The sequence below is a fragment of the Sprattus sprattus genome, assembly GCF_963457725.1.
Source record: "Sprattus sprattus genome assembly, chromosome: 9".
Classification (NCBI taxonomy): domain Eukaryota; kingdom Metazoa; phylum Chordata; class Actinopteri; order Clupeiformes; family Clupeidae; genus Sprattus; species Sprattus sprattus.
In genome coordinates this window covers 24,336,635-24,354,579 of record NC_137928.1, presented here as the reverse complement: position 1 = coordinate 24,354,579, position 17,945 = coordinate 24,336,635, and the positions used below count along the sequence as shown (strand labels likewise).

General features: G+C 39.5%; 1 protein-coding gene across 1 annotated transcript; it reads right to left on the bottom strand.

Moving 5' to 3' along the window:
• Nucleotides 1-2,255: 2,255 nt before the first annotated feature.
• On the bottom strand, nt 2,256-16,699 carry nos2b (nitric oxide synthase 2b, inducible; the record flags this gene model as incomplete). The annotated part of the gene is made up of 25 exons (XM_080845039.1): nt 2,256-2,306; nt 2,533-2,727; nt 3,121-3,269; nt 3,376-3,494; nt 3,674-3,761; nt 4,275-4,485; nt 4,653-4,819; nt 5,366-5,556; nt 5,789-5,867; nt 6,059-6,179; nt 10,997-11,171; nt 11,290-11,339; nt 11,433-11,537; nt 11,968-12,112; nt 12,257-12,339; nt 12,486-12,680; nt 12,817-12,918; nt 13,057-13,231; nt 14,569-14,708; nt 14,881-15,022; nt 15,551-15,642; nt 15,810-15,972; nt 16,209-16,357; nt 16,468-16,572; nt 16,661-16,699. The coding sequence occupies 25 exons, from the start codon at nt 16,697-16,699 to the stop codon at nt 2,256-2,258; spliced, it is 3,231 nt and encodes a 1,076-aa protein (XP_080701165.1).
• Nucleotides 16,700-17,945: the final 1,246 nt, after the last annotated feature.

The window sequence follows — 17,945 nt, the reverse complement described above, 5'->3', positions numbered from 1 at the left end:
CACGACATCCGAACTGATGACGTCGTACGGTTACTCTCCTCAGACAAACAGAACGGTTTAAATTTCTCAAAATACTGACTAGCCTACTAACGATAATAAAAGTTGTTGTTTTTTACATGGCAATTGGCCTTGGCAGTTGTTTGCTGCATTGATCATAAAAGCCCTTAATATTATGGTATGTATCGTTGCGTGGTAAGTTCCTATTTTGTTCAGCTTAAACAGCAATACACTTTTCAAATGATTCAATTTAATTAACTATTCAAGTTTCATAACACATGAATGATAACACTGTGTATCTTTTCCTGATCATAACATCAATATGAAATTTAAATAATTAAAACCACTTTATAAAGGTGAGCTTCTCGAATTACATTTTACACTCATTCTTGACTTGACTATGGGTTTGGAAGGTCCATTATAGGACTCCAGAAGATACTTCACTGCATGCACATTTCTTTAGTCAAAGCTTGTAAAGACTGATATTTTCTGATATTCAGAACAGTATTTTAAAGCTATAACACAAAATAGGTTATTTAGTAAAGAATTGAGCCCATTGGGAAAAAGGTGCATAGTGCTTTTAATGAAAAGTCTGCAGGAGTATTTAATGTAAAAACCATTTTGAGTCTATATCTTAATAAGGAACAAAAAGTACAGATTCTTCAGACATGTATTTTGGCACATCTTAACATTTTTAAAGTAGGAGAAAATACCTAGTGGTGTTGAGGAATAATGGACAAATGAATTCAATACCATTTTACAGAGACAGTATTATGTGTATATTGTGAAAAGCATAGTCCCACACCTCAATCAAACCTACAGCAGGAGAGCATCCTAGGAAGGAGGCTAGAACCCTAGTTCCATTATACATGTACCAATTCAAGTGTGTGCAATAAGTCTGCGGAATAAATGCTCATATGAAGTGTGGAAGTGTGCATAAGAAACTGATACATGTCTCGCTTTGAGAGAATTCCTCCTTTCGGAAAATTCTGTTTATCCCTTAGGGGAATAACTAGGGTGTGAGCCACCAGTCCACTTTTATTTCTCTTAGGAAATAAAAGCGTAATATCTCAAATTAGAAGTAGCGATTATTGCAATAAAAGCAAATTTAATGAAGCTGAATGATGTGGTGAGAACAAACTTAAAAATAAGAAAACAAATAAGAAAAATTGAATAATTGCTTGTCCTTGCTGTACATGTTAAAAATAGCAATTTGTTATCAGTATTTTGAAACAGAGTGATGCCCACTCATGGAATGCCTCTTGTCCAATCAGAAATTAATAAATTGTTCCACCGGTCATACCTGTTGTATGCTGTTGTATAATGTGGTTTAAGGTATTCAAATACAAATTTTTATCAAGTAATCGTATTAAAAATGCTGTTCAAAGATTGAAAATATATATTAATATCACATAGGTAGGATACAGGCACACATTAGTATACATTTTCATAAAAAAAAAAAAAAGTATTAAAGTAATGATATAGGTTATATTTATGATATTCAAAGAAGGAATATATTCCCCATTGATTTTCCCAACAGAAGGTCCTCTCACAAATCAACTTTTGCCTGCCGCATTAACCTTTGCTTCATTACGGCAGTGTCTGGCAGTGATTACAGAGATGTTTGCCCACATAGGGCTTGTAACAACAGCATAGTGATTACAGAGATCTTTGCACACATAGGGGTGGTAACAACAGCATAGTGAGTGTTGAATGGGTATAGGGATAAATGTATGGAATGATAGTTATAGCAATAACGATGTGTAGGTGGACACATTGATGTGTAGGGAAGTTATGTGTGGGCTGGTTGTAGAAGTTGTTATGGGTAGGGTAGGATGGTGATAATGGAAATTAAAAAGTCCTAGGAACTGTTGTGTTTATGATGTGGTTAACAAGGCAGATGGTGCATTTGGAGAATGTGATAAGTGGTCTGTGTGTTTGTTGGTTTTGGTTTACATTTTTAAGTATGGCAATAACCACTTATCAATTTCAGGTTCGGTGACACTGCTGGAAAGATGGTGACAATGGAAAGTCAATAGAGTAATTAAAAAGTCCTAGGAACTGTTGTGTGTTATGAAAATGTGAGGTGTTTATGATGTGGTTAACAAGGCAGATGGTGCATTTGGAGAATGTGATAAGTGGTTTGTTTGTTTGTGTGTCTTGGCTCAAATTGTATGTATGTATGCAATGGCAATAACCACACAATTTCAGGTTCAGTGACATTGCTGCTTGGATCAAGATGAGACACCAAGTTCACGTCATTTGCATGTTTTGTCCCCAAAGATGTCCTCATGGTACCGCTTCTCACTCTGCGGATAGACAAAGAACAACTAAAAAACAACTTCACCAAACCTTATCTATCTTTGATACATTTAAAGCTGTCTTTGAAACATCAGTTCATTTTTAGGTAAGATGTACATCTCCTAAGTATCCACAATTTTACAGTATTTCATTCGGATGCTTATTTATTCCAAATAAAATAAAAGTTCATTGTTAAATGTTATCAAATATAAACGGCAGGAGAAAGCTGTTCACCTTGAGTCGGGACAGGTATTGTGAAGCCTGTGGAGCACTGATGCCCAGCCTGTGAGCTAGGATGCCCTCTATGGTTCGAGCAACATCCCCTGCCATGCTCAGGCTCCCACAGACATACAGGTGCCCTGCTCGCTGGTGAAGAACTTGTACCACCTCCTCAGCCAAAGTATCCCTCAGGACATCCTGGACATACATCTAGATGGAACAGATCATAGTTTCAAACATATGCATCTTCAGTGGCTAGAGAGGGTTTAAGGTCGTGTCATGTGCTGAAACAACAAGTTCATAGGTTTGGCACCCAGAGCTCATATTTTTGCTTGACATGCCCACACCATACAACTTTGAAATGGCTAGTAGCGCTCACACCACAACTACATGGCATCTAGTTTTCTGTGACAGGATGATGTAACATTGAATAAACTGATGTTAATACACGGGTGCAGTCAATACAAAGCTTTGTTTTATAAAATTACTTAAAATACTGCAATGAGGTTTATATAGGGTGAGATTTATAGTCGGGGAAATACGGCAATGGGGACTTTCCACTAAATATTTCAATCTCATCAACCTCAACCAGGGAGAGCTCACCTTGGCCTGACTAGGCTGGCGTGAGTAAGCAGTGCTGATGGTTCCAAACACTCCCCAGCGTTTCATCTCAAGCACCTCCTCTTTGTACAGGTGGTCTGAGTCTGCACTGCGGCAGCCAAACACCAACGTCATAGGCACACCTGCCGAGCCTGGGAAGAACACAGACCACATTGAAAATTCCACTTCAAAATTCCACAATCTTATGGGGACATGCCACTTCATATCTCATCATTGGCATTGAACTTTTCTCCGTACCTGACTTTGACAGAATGCAAAGTCGCTGCTGCCAGAAGCTTCGGTATGGGGATATGCCACTCCCTACTCCAACCAAGATGACTGGTACACTATTTTCTGCAAGGTGGAAGCCTTCGGATCTACAAACAAGAGATGATGATTTATTACAGAACATGAATCCACCCAGCTGCAACACTGCATTCAGACTACAAGTGTAAGCTTGCAAAACAAGTACATTAATTTGACGAATTACATTGTTACATTGACGTGTTAATATATGAGGTTCAGTTGTTTGGTCACAAGCGCCTTCATTCCATACCTGTTAAGGAAGCAAGGAACCAAGTCTCCCTCCTTGATTGTGTTTAGCCAGGTGCTACAAACTCCATGATGAAGTGGACCATGTCCATCTTTGAAGAACAAGAAATATGGTTAAAAGCCTTAAAGATGCAAGAAGTTGAATACAATAAAATACGTTGATAATAAGTAGATATGTTTCAAACTAAATGACAGAATTAAGTGAAAGCCTTTGCATATAGTTGCAGTCAATGAGAAACAAGCTATAGGACATAAACAAATGTATACCTCGTTCATTGCCTGGAGCAATGTCTCCAAAAAGTCTTCAATGCAAGATTATGATACTAGGAAAATGTTGTTGATTATATCTGTTTAAGGACAGTTCCAAATGGGCTAGACTTTTGATGTCCATATGATAGATCACAAAGGCAAAATTGCAATGGCAATGGGAACTGTGTCAAAAAAATTCTGGAATTGATCCTACCCTGAGCTGATGGGGTGTGGTGGATTACTTTCTTTTAAAAATAAAACAGCAGCAACATAGTTGAAAGCTGCCAGTGTGTTTTTGTGGGTAAATGTGAAAGCATTTCTCAAACCCAGTGGTGTAAGATGTTGTGCCAAGATACCTTGGGTTTGGTAGTTCACCACTGCCACTGTGAGGTGGACCTCATTAGGGCTGAGGTCAGGGGAGGAGCTGACGGAGTAGATGCGTGGCTTCAGCAGAGGTAGCTGACTTAAGAGGAATGTTGCTGTGAGCTCCACAGATGGGAACTGTTGGAGCACCTCTAGAAGAGAGGGCCTGAAGAAGGTTGTCCATTGCACATACTCCTGGTTGTCCTGTAATGTACCATACAAGCACATTTTGGGAGGCTAGGCTGACACTGACATGTTAATGATTAAACTTGCACTACAACAAGGGAATAGCAAAACAAGGACCAGCTACAACAATATCACCTTTCATGGCAAATATGCAGCTCTGGGTATTTTAAGTCTTTAAGCGTTACCGTCGCTAGCATTAGCAGGCGCCGCCTATGGTCCTCTTGGGTGGCGATCTGGGAGAGTTTATAGAGGAGGCGCTGGGAGGGAGGGCTAGAGATGTCCAGCAGGTAAGTGAGGGCCTGTGCCAGAGAGCATGCTGGGATACGCCTGTCTGTCTGCCAGCATGTGGTCCCTTCAGAAGTATACAACAGGGAAACGGTCACAAGTTATTTTCCATTTGCCATTGTGAAAAATTATTTAATAGGAAGGTAACTCTAAAGTTATTCAACCCCCAGACAACACAGTTGTAAGCTTAAACAGTTTCAGCACTACACGATATCAATGGCTGGATTTGACCATTGGAATAGAAAATCTTGAATGAAAACACTTGGAATTTGCAAGAAAATATACTAGGTCGAAGTAGAAATGTAATTGCTGGAATGGGTAGATTAAATCCCGATTCACATTTGGTATAATGCGACCGAGGTTCATGGAAAAGGGTTAATTCACATCTCATTTATGGTGATTTTATGAGTTTCTAATAAAGTTGCCCTCAGCTCTTCACAACTCCTCAGTTGATTAAGAGATTGACAATTTTTTATTTGCATAACAAAGTGAATAAAAGTTAGAGACTTGCATTTTCTTTTGTCGAATTTTCATGACTGCGCTTAAAATATGCAAATGAGTTTGATGGGACCAAGCTATCTTGATTAGGGCAGTCAAGAGAGGAGCAACCAACCTGAGCCAGAGGTGCAAAGAAACTCCAGTTGCAAGCTCTGGTTGATAGGGGGGGCATCGAGGAGCTGCTTCAGAATACCGGCCACAAGTTCTGCTGGGTTTCCTGGGAAAACTCCCACATGATCACCTGGGGCAAATTGCAAGGGGTCTGATCCACTGTCTTGCTCGAGTTCCACCAGAATTGTACAGTGACTGAAAATAAAATAAATAACATGGGTTTATTAGAAAGGGAACATTTTTCAAATAAATAAGGGCTTGTCAGGACATGAGGTTTAAAGGGTACATTTAGAAGCCATTCATAATTAATGGATTTGACAACACACTTGAATATGAAGTCATTTGAGGTTTCCAAGGACTTAGATTAATGAATGATAACAGTTACGTGAGTATGAGATCACATAAGCTACTAAAATCATGTGCCCACCTGGACCAAGCGCTTTGTAAGTGTACCTTCCTCTTCAGTTTCATGGGGATGACAGCTTTAGAGTGAGTCTCTGACAATGCTGTGGTAGAAATGACAAAAGAGGTAGTGACACACATACAATACCATGCTCATTACTGAGAAGAGAAAGCAAAATACAGTAGCCTAACCACTGATCTGATATATTAACTAGAAGCAGGCATGTACACACAAAATAAAGTTAGGAACCAAATTAGATAAAAAGTTACGTAAATGTGTCTGGGTGATGATTACCTCTAATTCGGTCCAGTCCGCAGTTGTCATTCTGCACTCTGTGTGTACGGGGATCCCAGATGTCAGGTGGTCGCTCAACGACAGGGAGCTTTCCCTGGATTCTGAACTCCTTGCAAGCGTCCTAAAACCATTTTTAAACAGATACAAACAACAGCCATGGGGTATTGTAACGGTGTTCTGATAGGCTATCCCTACAGTAGGCTCATACATTACTGGGCTAAGACAAACACAGTAAACAGGGCGGGGTACAAGCACAACGTTTATTTTCACACAAACACAACCCTCATATTTCACCACGATCAGGACCGCATCTGTAAGACACAAACATAAAACATACCGTGACTAGAGATCATTCATTCCACATGTTGTAATCCTTTTACAAATCTAATCAAAAGATGAGTAGGCTACTTACCGTGCGGTGGCATGTTGACTTCCAGGTGCAGGACCGAGGAAAGTCCCAATTGAAAGTCGGAAAGGACCTTTGAACTTTGTAGTCAGGTAGCTTAATGCACAATGTAGGTTTGATCGTGTCAAGCGTGATAAAACCATGAAATTTGGCACACAATTAATTGATAGCCTACCCCACTAAATTATATCAGAAGGGGATGCCCAAGTGCAACAGCTAATTTTTCAGTTTTAAGGAGATGTTTAGTTTTGAGCAAAATCAAATTCAAAACAGTTATTTTGTCTAGAAATGCTTACCGAATAAGTAATAATGCAGTTATTTATGCATTCCTTTGTTTTCTTGTTTGATTTTGCACTCGTTTAGACAAATGCCCCTTTCAGAAGCAAAATTTAACAAACAGCCAGACTTGTGCCCGTGCACGCTCAATTCGAGATAGCGGCAAATATCTAATTCTGCCATATGTGTGAAACAGTTATTTTTACCACCATTTAAAACATTTCTATATTTAAAATGTATAAGTAGACAACTGTAATATTTAATCAAAGATTTGCATCAACATCATTAAAATAGGATCAGGTGCATTAGTAGGCTAGACTAGGCCTGCAGTAGCCTACCGCAGAAAAGTGATAAATGGGCGCAGATTGAACGTGTCTTTTCGTACATCAAAACTGATCATATGAGGAATGTGCTGTTATAAATTGCTGTACGATTTGCTCTCTGGACAATCACATTTACACAATGGCGTGCATTTCAACTTTTTCACATTTGCAACGTGAGCAGCGCGGTTTGCATGTGCACTTAATTAGCTCTCTGCAAACAGTAGGCCTATATTCATCCAAACCTAACGCTATTGCCGTGAAGCAATGTTATTTTGCAGGCTGGAACGAAAATTGAGGGTGTCAGCTAATTACGTGCCAAATTTCATGATTTTATCACTTTTATCAAGATCGAGATAAGTTCCGGTATTCAATAAGAGGAGTAGCGCACGATGCGAGTCGCCTCACCTGGTGAATGAGACGCGCATTGCATGCGATCTGAGGCGTAGCGCACGAAGCGAGTCGCTCGAGGCGCATAGCCTATTCTATAAGGGCTCAGATACACATACGCGTCTTTTTTCAGGCAGAAACGCTTCAGTAACGCCTTGGCAAAGTGCGGCGGCCAAAACAGAAGCGGTGCGCTTCCCTGCCTTGCGCTGGAAAGTTGAGAATAGTTCAACTTTTAAGCGCACCTAAAAAATGCTTCAATGACGCAACGCGTGGTGGAGAAGGGGCGGGCGCACGCTTTAAACGCGCCGTACCATAGGAATCGATGCATTTGCTCGCGTCCCGTTTTTACAAAAACGCGTATGTGTATCTGAGCCCTAATAAACGTGGTTGAGACGGCGCACATAGCCTACTATAAACGTGGTTGAGACTCTTATTAAACCTCTTACTCATTCTCGTGGTTGAAAGTCGGTAACAAGTCACGATAAACGTTGTTGAGACACTTATTAAAGATCTTACTCATTCTCGTGGTTGAAAGTCGGCTGAGGTGTTCTAGAGTATTCATTTATTAATTTTAATAAAACACTTTTTTACTACATTCCTTTTACTGCCATTGTATTACTGCTGAGTTGTTCTAGTGTATTCATATCTATATCTTCTTATTTAAAATTGTTGTCCCTATTCATTGTATTCATATCATACCTCTCATTGTATATCATATCATGCCTCTTACCTCATATTCATTGTACTTATATCTTATCATGCCTCTTACCTCATATTCATTGTATATATCATATCATGCCTCTTACCTCATATTCATTGCACTTATATCTTATCATGCCTCACCTCATATTCGTTGTATATATCATATCATGCCTCTTACCTCATATTCATTGTATGTATATCATATCATGCCTCTTACCTCATAATCATTGTACTTATATCTTATTATGCCTCTTACCTCATTCATAACTTCTATTGCTACCTTCACATGTACTCCTGCATCAGCACTTTGCATATACCTATATCATATCTGCACGAATGACCAACTATTGCTGCCAATGTTACTACTGCTCATACCCCATATACTGTATGTTGTACTGTCATATCATACTGTATATAGCCCATCTGTTTATTTTTATATTACCACTATAGAATATAGAATAGCCTACTCTGCACTCTTCTGCTATCTGTAGTTCTGGTTAGAATCCGTTGCCTCAATACTTGCAATGACAATAAAGTTGCCATTTGCGTCTTGTTATCATTGTCAACTTGTGGGAGTTGTATTGTTAAACGGTGAGTACTTTGGTAGATTAAAGTGTAAACTTTGAATACAAATGCTATAGTACAACTTCTATGCATTATCTGTAAGGTTGTGAGTGTGCAGTGGTAATGTAAGTTTGATTCGTTTTCGTTTTTTTCGTGGAAATAAATGACATTGCTTGACCGTGTAGCTATTTGTTTTGTTTCTTTAAAGAAATAAATGACATTGCTTGACCGTTTAGCTATTTGTTTTGTCTCTGTGATAATGAGTAGGCTACGAGCTTTAATAAGAGTCAATGCAATGCGCGCAATGCGCCTCGAGCGACTCGCTTCGTGCGCTACGCCTCAGATCGCATGCAATGCGCGTCTTAAGGCAGCTGCATGCTACAGCGTTGGGGGTTAACGGTTGCGCAAAATTTACTCGGTGCAGTTCATGCTCCCAAAGGTTGAGCCTGCCATTTGCCTGGCAGATAGATAGCTGTTTCCCTAACAGAAAGTCTGAAGCTTGAAGTTCTTTTCAAACCTTTGCTTGGGTAGCACTGTTAAACTGAGCAGACATGCAGACTACATTTGAGTAATCTCATCTCGTAACATTCGTTTTCTAAAAACAATCACATAGTATTGCATGTTTTACTGTGGTAGAAAATACGTTAGCTTAATGCTAACGTATATGGAAAATCCTATAGACACCGCGCTAGGTATTAGCATCAAGTAATTCACGTTAATGTTTTTGTATTGAGCCTGACATTTGCTCTGCAGATAGATAACAGGTTCCCTAACAGAAAGTCTGAAGCTTGAAGTTCTTTTCAAACCTTTACTTGGGAAGCACTGTAAAACTGAGTAGACATGCAGAATATTTTAGTAACCTCATCTCGTATCATTCGTTGATAGAATGCAGGTTGCGAGGCTCGCGTAAGGGCTTACGTAAAAAATGACGCAAGTCTAGAAAAAGGGGCCGACGCACGCAAGACGTAAGAAGTCGCGCAAGGGTCGCGCAAGGGGCTTGCGCGGCCTCTTGCGCTTGCGCTTACGCTTACGTAAGGAAGCATGAATCAGCCTTTATTCACCAGGTGAGGCGACTCGCATCGTGCGCTACTCCTCTTATTGAATACTAGTTCTTACCTGCACGATCGCGTCGTTAAGTCACCATTGGGAGCACAGAACGTCAGACGTGAACATGCAAATAAGTTGGTGTGATGAAAGGGGTGTTGTAGTGTCTGATCGGTTGTGATTATTTAGGGTGTAAAGTAAATATAGCCTTTGATATGATTGTCTTTGTGTAAAGCCGTGGGTATTGATATAAGGGAAAGTAGGGATAGTTAGAATATGTATAGTGGTATTGATAATTGATTTTGGGATGTGTGTAGTAATGGTTCAGGCTGGGTGAATAAAGTACCGGCGCAGAGAGATGGGTGTGCCAACACAGCTCCAGACAGGCTACATAGATCAAATGCCAGATTTGAGAGCGTGACGAGTAGTTAAGTTGACTATTGATTATTAAAAGTTACCCTGTCATTTAGAAGCTTAATTAATTATTACAAATTACTGTTTGGTAATTTTGTTCTTTCCTTTTTTCTCCATTCTGACGTGTTTGCCTGCTGCATTAAAACCTTTCCCATTTTTCTCCTTTGCCGAAAAGTCAGTCCGGATTCAGTTATATTTAAATGTTTCTCACTCACCCTCTCTTTCTCTCTTTCTTTCTCTCTCTCTTTCTTGGCTTAATTTTGCATGACAAAAATTACCATCATTCTTTAGCTGAGGTCTTTTGGTCTTTCAGGATTTTAGAACAAATAAAGCTTGGGTCACTTATTTAAAATTGACCTAATTTGGCTTTGGATGCATTGATATGTGTGTTTCTATGCATGGAATTATTATCAAAGAACTATGAATGCAACGTATTTGTCAAATTTGTGGTCATTAACTAGTCCCCAGACTTCACTTCCAAATAACGCAATTGGTTCCACAAAGACTTAAATAACTTGAGCCATTCTAATTGGAATGGCAAATCTGAGATTTGAATGGCATACATAGCCTTCATGGTGTACTTTTTAAATCATTCACACCCATGTTATGTCAAAACAGCTGGTGAATCTTCATGTGAAACCATGCTCCCTCCCTTGATGGGAATCATTGTAAATAAAACATTACCCTTATTCTTCTACCATTGCTCACTACATTCCTGTGGTAGCACTTACCATCACAGAACCCACCCTACTTGTTACTTGTCTCAGATGATTTATATCTCTGGGTGAACACATTAAATAATTTCTTCATTGTTCAACTAACCTGAAAAGCGACTTGTGCCCAGGTGGTGAACGATTCTTCTTGCCCATTCAGTTCATCTCCCTCCCCAACTGGAAGCAAACACCTGGCCCCTAGCTGTGACAGCCTGGCATCCAAAGCATGCGCGTAGGCACAGAACTGTGGGTACATCCTGGAACCAAGGCCAAACACACAGTACCTGTGCGAAAGTCAGAAATTACAGTCCTGTTTACTCAATGTTGTTGAACTGATTAGATTGACATAATGCTTTGTCAACATGTGTGATCATTTTTGAATGTTTGATTCAATAAAAATACCTGAATTTGTTTCTGAGGGATTCTAAGCTGAAGAGTCCCTTTTTGAAACTCTGTGGAGGAGAGTCATACCATGCAGTCAACTATAATATTCAATATGGTAATGTCTTGAGTACTTTCAGAGTAATCAGAGAGTCTCTCTTTACCTCTCCATTCCCTGGGCAGTCTCCATTCCCAAAAGTGCTGGTCACCACAATTAGCAGGCATTCCTTTTCAAGGTCACTGAGGACATAATCTTCCATGCAAAGTAACTGGAAAGAATTGGGAAGATAGTTTTAGCAGAGCAGCCTTGTACGGTAAATCAGAATCAGGTTTTATTGGCCAAGTAAGTTTGCACAAACAAGGAATTTGACTTGGTAAAGTGGCTCTCAGTGTGCATAAATATACATTACAAAACAATACAAAACAAAATAAACAGTGCAACGGTCTAAGACGTTTAAGAAAGGTTATACAAGGTGAAATGGCTACATACAGTAGCAGTGAATTGTTACATAATAGTGCAAAGAAGAAGTGGAGAGTGCAAGAAGTGCAGGTATAAATATATATGCTATATGGGTTAGCTGTTCAGTAGTGAGACGGCGAGGGGGAAGAAACTGTTTTTGTGTCTGGAGGTTTTGGCGAGTTGCATATATAAGTGCAGTTATATGTTGTAGAATTACTACTTGAAATGCTACTTCCTACCCTGGAGTTGAAAGCACAGTTGAGCATGGAGTTTAGCTTCCTGGCCAGAGTGAGTGAGTTTCCTGTTTCTGTGGCATAAAGCACAGTGCAGCGCACACGCAGGGCCATAGCGCCATGCATCAGACGCACAGTGAAGAGCACCGCCCTGCAGGGGAGTAACATCATGGCACACTTGTTATCACTGTTTTTCATAAATAACTAAACATGTTCCAATCATTGCCAACATTGTATCTCAACTGGAGATCAAACAAAACAAAGAAACAAACAAACAAATAAATAAGGTCAGAACCTGGCAACAGCACAGAAATGAATTTCTCTCTTCTTGCGTTTTTTCTTCTCATCTCTCCAGACATGAGTTTCCCAGGCCTCGGGCTTGAACAACAGTAAGAAAAACACGTGAGTACAGTGTCTTCCATGCTGTCTTACACAAGACTGGAAATCAAGGAACAACCAGACATCACTATAAAGACATCAATAGAATGCTTCACCTCTCAATCTGATCCACAATACTTCCCTACCTGGTAGAAGTAGAAGGGAGACAGGAGGTAGTTGGACATTTCCTGGTGGAACACAGGTGTGAGAGAGCCTGACATGGGTGGGACCAACCAGATCCAGTCAGCTGGGCAACCTCCACGGAGACGGACCTCGGTCTGCATGTGCTTCATGAATGATTCGGCAGCTGAGTGGTGATCTATGATGGTCACTTTATTTTTCTATGAAAACAGAGAAGCCGACTCATAAACATGAATGATCCCCAGAGAGCTTTTAAACTGCATTAATGTAATGCAAGGGAATCTAACGACAAAGTGTAACGAAAAGTACTATACATTACAAGGGAAGTGACCAAACCTGGAAACTGTGAAGAACAGCTACGTTGACAACTACAAGAGCCTGGTCTTTCCAAAGAGTGGACAGCGTCTGTGTCTCCAAGCCCATCTTACGACCAACTTGCTGCAATGCAAAAGGAGATAAAGGAAGCCACACTCAAAGTGAAAGAATATACATTCACAGAATACTTTAGAAATTCAATAAATGCTCACAAAGATGCACATGTTATCTACTTCATTCATTTCTGCCATAAATCCGTACCTCCAGAATATTGTACCGCTGGGTGTCACAGAAATTCCTGACCCCAATCTCTGTGCCCATGTACCAGCCATTGAAGGGGCAAGCTGGGAACTCAAGTCCTCCAATCTCTAGCATCATGTTGGACACTGCAGGCAGGGCATACCACTTGAGCTGCATGTCCTTGAACCATTCAAACCTATGGAAGAGAAGGCCACATGAGGTCAGTTTCACTGTGTTGTTTCTGTGACATTCAGAATGAGATTTAATCAAAACTATCTAGTGTGGGGGGCACTGTGGCGCAACCAGTAGGCCCAACCACATTCGGGCTTGATGCTCATGGAGGACACAGGCCCGATTCCGGCCTGGTGTCATTTCTCCTGTACACTCCCCACCTCTTCTCCCTCTCATTTCCTTTCCCACTCTTCACTTCAACTATCGATTAAAAGCCCCAAAAAAAATCTTAAAAAAAAAAAAAACAATCTAATGTTAGGATTGGTAGGATTGAGCATGTGTAAACTTTGGGAGGATTCTGTGTTTTTCTGTATGTGACAGGAACATGAAAGCTGAATGTTAGGAGTGTATTTCAGATACATGAAATTCAAAAGGTCAATACAGGTCAAGAAAGGATTATAATTTGTAATTCAAAGCAGCACTTTATGAAAACTGTAATATTTTAGCAATTACTTCTGAAGGACAGGACAACCATTTTCCAGGGCCAAGCTCAAAACATTTCAAATGTACATTACTTTACAGTTATGTTCAGGTTACGATACTGCTTTACAGAATTATGGTTTAATGTTTTGTACATTTTTCAAGTAATAAAATAAAACTAAACATTGTATTAACATTTGATGAAGCTCATGTTTGACATCTGTTTGTTGTAGGAGTTGTTAATTTCAGTAAAACATTCATGCATACATACCTCTTTTTCAAAGGGTGTTTTTTTCTCCCCTTCTCTACACACATTCACACACACACACACACCATCTCTCTGGTATTCAACACGTGATTTCAGCAGAAGACTTGAAAGCTTGATTTTTTTTTTATTCTCAAGGGCCTAATTAGCAAAAGTACCGAGGCTGCTGCTCCTTCACTAAGTATACACTGGGTAAGGGAACCTATTTTATTTTGGTTTAATTTGAAAGAATACAAATAGCAGTCAAACTTGATTGAACCAAAATACTTGTTCCTCTTAACTCGGACCTTAGTGGACTGAAGAGCCGGCTGATATTAAGAGGTTTTTCTTATTCTGTTCTAAGCTCTGTGGAGACCGAGAAATTTTCTGGGTTTGACCAGCTGTGGTGGCAACAGACATTCAATTTTATTTAGAAATGAAGTGGAATGGAAATGATCTTGAGTCTTGTTGTTGGTATTTTTTTGAAAGTAAACACATGACTGCATACGTAAACACAAGTGTTAAGTTATACAGTGTTGCAATATAAAATCTATGTGACACATATAAAAAAGATATGTTACACAAAAGGAAATAAACGCTGAATTAACAGGGAGCAAAACAATGGCAGTGGGACCTACTGTGGGTGCTCCATAGGAATTTCCAAAATCAACTCTGGCGGAAGCTCAAAGATCTCTGGGTCCTCTCCGTTGGCCTGCAGGACCAGTGGTAGCACATCAAAATTGCCATATTTTGGAGTCCACCCAAGTCGAATACAAATCTGTAAAGATCATCCACTTGCTTACTTATTAACCATACAAACATTAATTACTGAAAAAAAACAGCAATTTTTATAGCATGGCGTAAAAAAAATCTGTTTAGAACACGCTGACATTGGCACAACTAAATCCACACATATCTCCTAAATCCTGTATTTCTGTGCAGATTTTCACCTCTGTGAAGTCCATACTGGCAGGGTCTCCTTGTATGGTTCCGTCTGGCATCTGATACCCGGCATATTTTATAAGTTGGCTATTCCAAACACGAAAGTCATGCTTGCCATCAGTTCTCTGCGGGAACATTGTGATTGTAGACCTACAAAGGGAGCATGCACTATGTTGAGAAACTGTATGTTTCAAATAATCTGCAGAGAGGTCTTTCAATGTTATTTAACGTTTTCATTTTTACATTCTATTTCATTTCTACATTCTAAGACAAATCACAAAGTTAAATTCAACCAAAACTCTGTGGAGATGGAACAGCACCTTATTGCAAGGGGATGCAATCTGTCACTTAATTTAGTTATTCGTTTCAACAAGTGCATAGTGCATAGTTTCAGCATTAGGCCCCACCCTTTTTTATTTTCATAACATGCTTAGTGTCCTTATTTATGGGCAACAGTGTTTAAATGTACAAACCTATGGAATTGTTCAGGGGCAGGCCTCGGTAAACATCACTTCACAAACCTCTGATTTAATAACCTCTGATCATTCAAAATTAAATTAAATAAGCTTTGACATTAAAAACAAACTTTTTAAATGTCAGTATTTTGATCATGCAAGATTTAAAAAATGTAAAATTACAACATATATATTAGGTATGAAATAACTGCGGGTGACGTACCTCAGGTTGCCTCCATTAGTGGCAAACTGGAGATGCTCACAAAGGTAATGAAACATTTCCTTACTGCTACCACACTTTCGGGCATCAAACACCTGTTAAACCACAATCACTATAATTTGTTTCACATGAGACACAAACACATTAAATATTAAGATGTACTGTACAGATGCATAATAGTTAATTAATCAATTAGTTATATAACAAACTGATATCTCCATTGAGTGTGTTTGGTCATATACAATATGGGGGTGCATCCCACCTGTAAATTGGACCACTGAATCCTGCCAATACACCTGGGTGCATTTCTCCACGCCTGTTTAGCCCCAAAAGCCAGTTCTTCTGAGGTCAACTGGTAAGTCCCAGTAGTGTCAATTTCTGAACTAACCTCCTCAACTCGAGCCAGGTGATGTTCTGTTCTGGAGCTGTGTACGATCATTGATTTTTTTTGTTGTTGTTAAACTCTTTTAAAGGAAGAAAAACACTGGACATATTTAAGATAGACAAAAAACTTTTGTTTGTGTGTGTGTGTGTGTGTGTGCGTGTGCGTGTGCGTGTGCGTGTGCGTGTGCGTGTGCGTGCGTGTGTGTGTGTGTGTGTGTGTGTGTGCGCGCGCACATGTGTGTGTGTGTGTTAGAATTGACACAAAACAGAATCTCACATTTTAAATGAGTTATAAAACTTGTTGATGAAGTCAACAGCCTGAATCAGAAGATCACTGGCGTCTGAGGCACCGTCAGGAGGAGAGCGCCCAAGAGCTTTTGGAGTCATGATGGAGCCATTGCACACTTCTGAGATGCATGAGAGGTTCTGACACAGATATAAAATAATATACCCCTTATTAAACAAAATATTATGTATATAAAATATATGATATTGACGAGATACTGTAAATTATAAAGTTGGGCAACACAGTTTACCTTAACAGCCTTGTGATGCTGAGTGTCTTGAAATGCTGAGCCATCTCTGTAATTACACAGTCGCACTGTGGAAGTACACTTGCCTACAACCGTTGGCTCCCGGGTCTGTAAGCACAACATACAAGGCAAGACAAGTTACAAATATGACACAAAAATCCCTAGAAGACAGAAGCCACCAACTAGATTGTCTTACCTTGATGTCTGGGTTTTTGTTTTCCTGTGACAAACCCATCCTTCCCAATTGCGATTTACAATTCCATTAAACAAACAAAAAACACGAGTGCCTGTAAATCAGTAGTTATTAGCAAAGCGACTCGTGTAAAGAAGTAATTTTGACAAATAGAAAGGATACAATATTTAATCCAAGATTATGAAGTTGCATTCCAGGAGGCAGCTAAGTAAAATACAGCTGTTTCTTTGTAGAATAAAGTTTTCTTTGCTGTTCGACGAACCGAATAAAGCGTGCTGTCGTAAAGTCTTACCTTGTCGTGGGCGCAAGACGCAAAAGTGATAGGCTCTATTGACAGGCAGGTATTTATAGGAGGATGGAGAGAGATTTCTGGATACAGGTTAGAAACAGGTTTCTGAAGGTAAACACTAATTGCACTGATGTGAGCCGACAGAGGGAAAACCGTGAGGCATACCCACTGCCCACACACACACACACACATAGAAGACATCACATCCAAGCATAATGATACATTTGCCAGGGTCTTTGTCAACAGGTAGTTATTTTTCGTACGTGATACGAGAATTGTTGAAAATCCTGTTGGGAGTCTTAGAGATAAAACGTGAGGTTGGAAAGGTTTATCCGAAACCAGTCGACATGCTCAGGCGTCCGGTTGCTGACTTAAATATTTAAATTGTTTGCATCATCAAAACTTGAAAATCATATAGGCTACAGCCGGAAAAAATTAAGAGACCACTTCGAAATTCTCAGCTTTTCTGGTTTTACTATTTATTGGTATGTGTTTGAGTAAAATTAACATTTTATTTCATTCTAGAAACTACTGACAACATTTCTACCAAATTTCAAATACAAATATTGTAATTTAGAGCATTTTTTGCAGAAAAATGACAATTGGTCAAAATATAAAAAAATATGCAGTGTTTCCAGATCTTGAATAATGCAAAGAAAACAAGCTCATATTCATTTTTAAACAACACAATACTAATGTTTTAACTTAGGAAGATTTCAGAAATCAATATTTGGTTGAATAACCTTGATTAACAATCACAGCTTTAATGTGTCTTGGCATGCTCTCCACCAGTCTTTCACATTGCCATTGGGTGACTTTATACTACTCCTAGCGCAAAAATGTAAGCAGCTCGGCTTTGTTTGATGGTTTATGACCTTTCATCTTCCTCTTGATCACATTCCACTGCTTTTAAATGGGATTCAGGTCTGGAGAGTGGGCTAGCCATGACAGGGTCCTGATGTGGTGGTCCTTTATCAACACCTTCACTGACCTGGCTGT